We start from the raw sequence: 8,772 nt of genomic DNA, 5'->3' as shown, positions 1-8,772 counted from the left end.
TGAAAAGGAACTAATGCTTTCAGCTGCTACATTATAGTGTTATTTTATTTCAAGGTAACTCAAGAGAAAAGCCAAATTAAAAAAAAAAAAAAAAAAGGAGAGTCATGTCTCAGTTTAGATTAATTATTCCCACCTCCCCCAACACAAAAAGCCTGCAAGTCTTTAATGCATTAACATACAAACACCTTGTACATACAACATGTACGATAGTTGAGCCCTTCTATGACAAGTATCTACAGAAATACAAATATATGATGCCTAACATTTTAGGAACAACATTTTGGTGCCTTCTTTTATAAAAAGTATCTGCCTGCCTTCCTTCCTCTTACTTTGGTTCATTAGGAAAGGAAGATATAGTTACAAACTTTCTCCTCCAATTCACTGTACAAGCAATTTAAATGTCTACGCAGGAAAAATTGAACCTACCCAAACTGGTAAAATATCCTTCTGCAATGCAAGAATTGGCAAGAAGGAGTTATTTTAAGTGCAGTTATAAATATGGAAATACTAAGATGATAATACTTCAGTTTTAATAAAGAACCCAATTCAAAACTCTGAGCGGAAGAAAGAGACTTCAGGCTGCTGCAGTCATCATTCTCACATCTGGGGGAAAAGTAACAAAGATAAAGGGACAAACATATCCCTAGTGATATCAGTGGAGTTAAAGGGATCAATCTGTTTCACTTCACTATTTAGTCAGTTCTCCAAGTATCTTCCCAGCTTTTAATGTCAGTAAATAAACATTAAAAGTGCTTAATGTGCAAGGCTAATAGTGATGATAGTACTTTCACTGTTTTGTTTCATTTTGTTTTTGTTTTTTTTTTTTACAAAAACCTTAAAAACAAACATGAAGGCATATATAAAATACACTTGATTTATGTAACAGATAGAATATAAACCACCAGACAAGAAAAATTATTGCAAAATAGATGAGGATGTTCATTTTTTTCACTACCAAGTTGTAAAATAAGAAAGTTTCCTTTAGATCTTCTAAGATAAGATACTAGCTCTCACTGCTTGATGATGCAGAGGTTATTTTCACATATTGGTTGAAAATTGTCTCAAAAGCTTCATCTCTGTGTACCATGGCACCAAACACCAAAGGCTGAATGACAGAAAAGAAGATCAATGTCAGTCCAGAAGAGAAAAATCTTCCTCTAGGTATAGTTTTGGACAAATCAATAGGAACAGGAGATGAACTCTACTCAAAGTGCATTAATAAAGACATAAAAATCCTTTTTTATACTAAATCCCTCGATATACGGGAAAGTTTCTAAGACTTTTTCACTTCTCCATCTTCTTAAAACAACCATGGCATAAAATGCATCTGCACAGAGTATTAGCAACAGAGAACACTTCAACTCTCTTTCCTCTCCATCCGCTCAGTGCATGATGTTTTCCTGATTCAGCTCTACCTCCATTAAAGTTTTCTAAAATTCTTTATTAGTGCCTCTTCATTTCGGCTCATAGAGTATTTATTTAGGTAGATGAACATTTTCAACCTCGTAATTAAGACATACTTCTCAATATCAAACAACGAGCAGAAAACCTGGTACAACAGTCGTGTGACTTGGAGAAAAGTTATTGATAGGTGATTAGTTTAAAATAAGGTTTGGTCATACATTAAGAAAAGTTTCAATCACTCAAAGGGTATTTGAGGCTTAGAGAAGCTGAAATCTTCAGCAGCATAAAACTGAAACAGGAAAACTGCCTCTGAGGGTCAGGCCCTTCCACCCCAAAGCCTCCTCACCCATAGATACTCTCAAGCCATCAGCTTTCGTTCCAGACTGCAGAGCAGAGCTGCCCCCATGCTCCCTGATGAAGGATGCTGAGAAAACGGTCAGTGGAAGGTAATGAAATAATGGAGTAGAAAGGATGGAGCACATCGTTCTTAAGTGTTATAGTAAAATACTCCAGATGCAGTAGAACAAGCTAAACGTTTAAATCATGACAATTCTGAAGCCAAATATACTGAATAATAGACAACTGAATTAAAAAATAAAAAAAAAGTCAACACTGGCATAAAGAGGGGGGAAAAAAAAGCTTTTATGCTGGTGCTAGCCAGAGAAGGAAGACAAAAAGGGCATGAAGTCAAACACAGCAATACACATACAGCTAGGTACTTACTTTTTGTGTAGATGGTGTTGATACAGCAATACCCATCCCTGATCCTGGGAGAACAGAGAGCACTTTATACTAAAAAGAAGAAAAAACACAGACGAAAGATATCTTATGTACTGAACAACTGCAAAAGGTGCTGAGAAAGTTACACAGCTTGTCACTAGTGTATCCTCCCTGACACAACTAACAGACCTCTGTTACAAACAAGAAGAGGCCAGACACTGTTCTTTGACCCCGGAGTCAATGGGCACAGCATCGTTCCTACAGCAAGAGCCTGTCTCTCCTCTTCCCCCCACATGCCGTGGCACCCAGCCCGCCCGCTGGAACCAGCCCCAGCCCCAAACTGAGCATGCTGGTACCACTATGGCACATGGGAGCTGGGCCAGCCATGATAGCAGGGATTACACCAGCAGCTGATGGTGGGGGCAGGTAGTACACCCCAGACCTATGTGTATATACGTACGTGAGAGAGTGCCTGTGAGTATCACCTAGAGGTTTCCCTAGAAGTAACATTCACCCACTGTTTAAAGGAGCAGCAAGCAGACCAGAAAAAGCTTCTTTTTCAAAATTAAGTACACAAAAAGGGTATGTATAGGTGTTTTTTGTTTTTTTTAAAGAAAGTCCGCATAATGTTAAGAAGTAATACAATTGGCTGAACTGGGGAATATTCCCAAGGGAGTAGAGACCCTAAGTCTGGTCTGTGTTTAAATAAAACCAGGCACAGTACATTTTTATGCTTGGCTGCATGATCCCTGTCTCCTCTTCACTGAAAAGAACTACACAGATGCAAAAGGACCTTTATGGCACTAAAGACCTACTAAACAACAAGCCAGCATTACTTCAAGTATGATGTTTAAAATCCAACAATATGAATTATTAATTCCAATGGGAATGTTCAAGTTGAGCATAAGTTGTCTGCTTTATAGACACGTGATATAAATAGAAGGAATTCATTTGAAAATCTGGAGGTACGTAAGCAGTAGACACCAGGCTAAGCTATTTCTTTGCACAGCATGATTGAATCTGTGGCATGGCCACAGGCCGTAGTAGAAAGCAGGGGTGTCTGCATTTAAGAGTAGGACAAGTTCAGGAAGGGATAAAAAAAATTGACATTAAATGCTATATAGAGTGATGCAAAGCACCACTAAAGCCACTGGTGACTGCAGGCTGATAAAACTTGACCAGAAGAAGGATCACACTCTACTTGCCGTGCTTCCAACCATCCACTTCTTGCCTCTGTTAGTGATGAGATCCCAACTAGATGAAACTCCAGCCCCATTCAGTCTGCCTATTGTAATGATTTACCTTTCTCCACTGACAATAATTCCTCTTCCTTCTGAGGGACCTACTTTTAAGATGGTGCATCTACTGATATCAACACCCAAACTGAGGTTAGTATGCAAAGAAGAAATCTTCTTAAAGCCTACACAGCTCTAGTCAATGCAGGAGTTAAGAAACAACATAACTTTAATTTAAAAATAACTCAGAAGTATAAAGGTTTAGTAAACTACTTTGGTTTTATGCTCATAGTGAGCTTGCCTGGAGCAAGTCCAAATGGCTAAACAATCATTTCTGGGAAATACTCCTGATTAAAGAATTGCATTTACTTATAAAATTTATCAGTGGCATGCTTTTTCAAAATAACATAAGCAGAAAAGCAAAACATGACTAGCTGAACAGAAAACCAGCTTTGTCCCCTATTTGCAGCACAAAACAGACATACCTTCTGAATATCTGTTATATCCGTTAGCTTTATAACTTTATTTCTTTTAGATGAGCCGGATTTGGAGCTTTCAAAGCACAAGTAACTAAAGACAAGGAAAGAAAATGCTCATTTTAGTAGTAGTAGTAGTATTCTAAAACAAAAATTTCAATATGCCTCCTGTCACTTCTCCAGTTGAAATCTCACAGGTTAAAATCAGCTTCAAAAAAAAAGAAAGAGGCACACAATACAGTTACGGCTTCTAATTTCAAGACAACATTCATAAATTCTAGCAACTGACTAATGTGCTTGAAAGGCCAGAACATACAGCAAGCACACACAAAAAATCTTTTATTTATATTACTGCAATGAACGGTTAAACCTGACAAGGATTTTAAAGACACAGGAAGCACATATATCCTTAAACAGTTGAAATACGAAATCTCGAAAGGCTTATAAAACTTTTACCATCTTAAAAGAAGATTAATGGAAAACATTGTGTTAGTTTCATATTATTGTGATGCAGACAAAAGCTGAGATTTCTAAACACTGGAGAGTGGTCTCCATCACTAGGTGACATTGCATACGGATGAGCTTTACTTCCATTCATTACACTCCAAAGGAATTTCAGTGCAAGACCCAAACAGTAGTGACGATAGTTATTCAGCCCTGGGAGGCTGAGGGGGTCACTAAGGATTAAAATGAATAAAACAAAGTACTAGTTTTGAAACTGAGGCTTGAATTTCTATTTTCTTTTTGTTGCACATTGTTTCAAGGAAGCTATATATTAAATTTGCTTTAAAAAAAGAAACTAAGAGTATTTGCCAAATAACCGTTGATCTCAACTCTCAAAATACACTTCGGTGTTAGGTTTCTTTTTTAGTATATATAGATAGTACGTTATCCACATCAAGAACTGAAGTTACTAACAACTGACTACACAGAGCTACTCTCCATTCCTATGCAAGCCTTTCCAGGGCAAAATCACATTTGTCAAGCGTTAACACACCCCAGATTCAGCGCTCCTTCTCCTGTGGTGTTTTCTTGAGGTTTTAAAACACCATGAAAAGGCATTTTTGTTTCAAAACGTTGCTAAGGATTACTTTCAGATTAAAATTTTTTAATGTCTGTGGCATTTGCCTCCTAAGAAATGTGTGGAGTGCAATGACTCACTTTTCTGTGACATAAAGAACTCCATTCCTGATGTAGTCTGTAGGCATCTTCCTATCTCTGTTAATCAAGCAACAGCGCCAGCCATTTTCACACACTGAAAAAAGTCATAACAAGAAATCTTACTTTAAGAAAGAGACAGGCATTACAACCGTTTCCTTCTAAAACAGCACAAAACACTGAAAATTAAACTTTAGATACCTAAAACTGTAAGTATTTACAAAGAAAAGCCTAAACAAGATGTTTTTAGACATCATAACATCTGTTTTAACACTTCTTCAAAAAAAGTGTTTTGAAAAACACTGTTTTAAAAAAAATCCGAAACAAAAACCACCCACACAATTATCGCCTTTAACTAGACTACTGCATTTGCATTACCACAAAGGCATGCCAGGCTGTGCATTCTTTCAAAGAACTTTAAGGATGTGGAATGAGAGAGACCGTTTCCATTCATCCTAATTTAAAGCAAGTCCTTTAATCAAAAGCTTATACCAATACGTTGCACAAAAAAGGGGAATTCAACTTCAAACTATACATGGCTTTTTAGAAAATACTCTACTAATGTAGCCTTCCTGTTGCATAATACCTGCCAAAGGACGCTCATTTTCCGACAGGTTAAAAACTTCATGGAAATTCCCCCTCTTGGTGGTATGAAAACGACTTGTGTCTTCATCTTTGCTTATTCCAGTTGGGGCACTTGAGCCCACATAACTTCTGGATGCTGCTGTTTGAAGCTGCAGGAAAATAAACACAGTTCCAAAATTTGAAGAGCAACATTTAAGCTGCACTCTTAAAAATAACTTGGCTAAGTATTCTTCCTAAAACAAAAAATCAGTAACTACTTCAATAAATTAACTTTGGACTACTGCACTATACTATTGCTATAGCACAAAGCTCTAATGTGCTATCTGAAGATCACCTTTCAAAGGGCTGCCCTTTGATGGACACCCTTTGCAAGGGTGAAAGCACATGGTGCTAGACGTACCTATCTTAAAACACCATTTTTCTATGATAAAGGGTATATCTGATTAGATACAGCCAAGTCACTGCACACAACTCCAATTATACTAGTAGGACTAATAACAGTTACTATATTATCAATACGTGGTTTGTCTTCAAGAGACAGACCAAGCACAAAATATTATTGCACAAAATAAGTTTAGAAATAAAAAACAGCAAACGAAGAAAAAGCCACACAAAAGTGCATCAGCTCATTAGGAACACATATGCTGAAACTGAAAGGCAGTTTTCCACGCTACGATCCATACCTTTTCATGCCCTGACAGCTAGCAGGAAAAGAAACAAACAACACAAATGTGACAGTGACAAAAGAAAAAAGTGAAGTCTCTTTAACAGCATAATACATAGAATAAAACATAAACTGAGTGAAGCTGCAAGATCTCGCTCACAAACCAAGAGACCACACACAATGAATGCAATTAAAAAAAGAAGAGTTATCAGTGGTTAGAGCACACCAGTTCAATTTATTCAGGTTGTGTTAGAGCCATTGATCTTTTCTTTGCTTTGAAGATGCACTGAATTTTCAGAATGTTGACATGTGAATTAAAATCAGAATGGCTGTCAGCATCCTTAGTGGGGGGGGAAAGGTAGCATGGCGTTCTCAGAAACAAAGTACTCGAGTAAAATCTACTTTTAAACAGAGCTCCTGAACCACTGGAGACTGCCCTAGCAAACAAGCCTTGCTTCCAGAAGGACGGCAGGCAGTTTCTTTTTGAAAGCTTGCTGGCGTTTGCTTTTTCATCTTGGTGGGGCACCACACGATTCCAAAGGTTGACTTCTCTCATCAAAGCAGTGACAGCTCCGTTCTTAGTCCTACTATAGACATGCAGTTAAACAACTGGCAAACTGACAACATGCAAGCTCAGGACTAAGCCCTTCTTCTGTAAACGCCCAATGCTGTTGGAGGCCAACCAGGCTCTGCTGCTTTTTTTTGCATGTAAGTTGGCAGCACTTGCCACTTTGCGGGATTTAGCGCTAACAAAAGAAATCCAAAGCAAATGAAAAAACGCACGCTGCAATCGCTGACTGGAAACCAGACTGACAAAACAGGCATGACAGAGGGTATTTACCATCCAGGTTTTAGGGTAACTGTAATACAACGATGCCTCGGGGGAAAAGAATAAAGAAAGTTGACATGGAAAGAAAATGGTTGATGAGAATTGTACTGTTGCTTCAGTTACTGCCCCTCTACTGTGCCCTTAGCAATGATCAAGAAAGAATAGCTTCTCCAACAATTTCTGTGACAGTAAAGATCCCATGAATTTTTGGAAGGCTTTGTGACAGGTTATTTGGCTCCATATACGCACGTAACGAGGTGAAGCTCCATGGTCCAAAACATACAAAAGGTCAGGGCAAGAAGTCTAATGCTTTTTGCATTGGAGTGAGGATTATTCCTGCTCTCTGCTACACTGCTTCCTACCCACCCCTTATATAAAGAGATTTAAAAAAGGTGTTTAGACTTCAGGACGACATCCCGTCCGGCGGCTGAAGATGTGAGAAAGTTCCACCCTTACTTCTAGTCCTTCCTAAACCAGGCAAATGTTTCCTCTACCCTTAAAAGAAGCAGCTAATTTATCCATAACCACCCAGGATTCAGACAACCTATGGTCAATTACTAGAAGAAAAGCATTGCATCCATTTTTGATAAGCCTTAAATCTAACTGGAAGTGATTGGATTTGTAATGCTGGAAAAGTCCTGACTGTCTAAAAACATCACCAACAACCTGGAGGTAGGAATACCCAGAGGTATTCCTTTTTGTTTAACCTATCATCAGCTTTTGACATACAACCTTTACGCATCAGATACTGTTGTCAGGGTTGTTCTCTAAGGACATGGGGTCAGTATGGTGGTATAGACAATGAATATTGCCTCATGCCTAGGTTACAGTGCGTCGTATGCTGTTGAGTGATAAGAAGCTAAAGCAAATGCATATATGCTGGCACTACATGCTTTTGGGCTCTGCTTTTTCTATGAAGAAAAAACAAACAAACAAAACCCCATTTTGTTTCTACCTTTTTGTACAAAAATCTATTTTTTTAATAGTACAAGGTTCCCAGAAATCTCTCAAGGTGTAAGAAAGTTTGTCTAAAATTATTGAGACCAAGTTAATATTTTCAAAGACATTTTGAAACAGATAATGCAGTTCTGCAAATCCTTTCCAGGGAAACAAGCCAAGCCCATCAGGTCAGGCACAGTAGTACTAAAACCCTGGTCTACTTGTCAAAACTTAAGCCATAAGGAAAAGTCAGAAGGGATAATTACTCTCTAAATTTATGGATTCAAGTTCAGCAGTTCAGAGCTTTTCCACCTCTAAGGCAGATTAGAGACCCAGAAAGAAGCTGCCACAACCACCACAGTATATGAATGATAACATGTAAGCCCAAGAGGCACAGAAACTTGTAAGCCCATCTTCTGCAAGCAAGAGAAATACATATTATGGATGGCTCCATCTAAGCGCTCATTCACCCCTCTCATCCCTTGGAAAACAGGAGCAAAACACTCATTTTCTGTCAGAGACTGTCTTTTTCTTCTACTTCCTTCTGAAATACTCAGATTATGCTGCAGTTAACATTTTACCGCTAACTGCTCCATCTCCCCCAGAACCCTGTATTTCTTCTTCTTCACTGGTTAACAACCCTGTGTTTATCCCTTTTGCTCTCCAGTTCTGTACCCAGGCTGAATTACTGCTAAGTGCTGTACGTTTTAGTCAGGGAGCTTATGACAGTGCTCAGATACTCCATGAATGTAATTAGATACT

General features: G+C 38.3%; 1 protein-coding gene across 1 annotated transcript in view; it reads right to left on the bottom strand.

Annotated features, from left to right (window-relative positions):
* Nucleotides 1–809: 809 nt before the first annotated feature.
* Nucleotides 810–8,772, bottom strand: part of GRAMD4 (GRAM domain containing 4) — a gene marked incomplete at its 5' end in the record, with an annotated part of 28,251 nt that continues 20,288 nt past the window's right edge. Inside the window, 6 exons of the mRNA XM_010290736.1 lie at nt 810–1,105; nt 2,128–2,196; nt 3,845–3,929; nt 4,997–5,090; nt 5,580–5,727; nt 7,084–7,119. Of these exons, the coding sequence (XP_010289038.1) occupies nt 1,004–1,105; nt 2,128–2,196; nt 3,845–3,929; nt 4,997–5,090; nt 5,580–5,727; nt 7,084–7,119 (534 nt within the window). The remainder of the gene's footprint in view (nt 1,106–2,127; nt 2,197–3,844; nt 3,930–4,996; nt 5,091–5,579; nt 5,728–7,083; nt 7,120–8,772) is intronic.

The sequence above is a fragment of the Phaethon lepturus genome, unplaced genomic scaffold, assembly GCF_000687285.1.
Source record: "Phaethon lepturus isolate BGI_N335 unplaced genomic scaffold, ASM68728v1 scaffold7177, whole genome shotgun sequence".
NCBI classification, from domain to species: domain Eukaryota; kingdom Metazoa; phylum Chordata; class Aves; order Phaethontiformes; family Phaethontidae; genus Phaethon; species Phaethon lepturus.
Note: the sequence above shows the minus strand (reverse complement) of the source record. Positions and strands in the feature narration are given on the sequence as shown.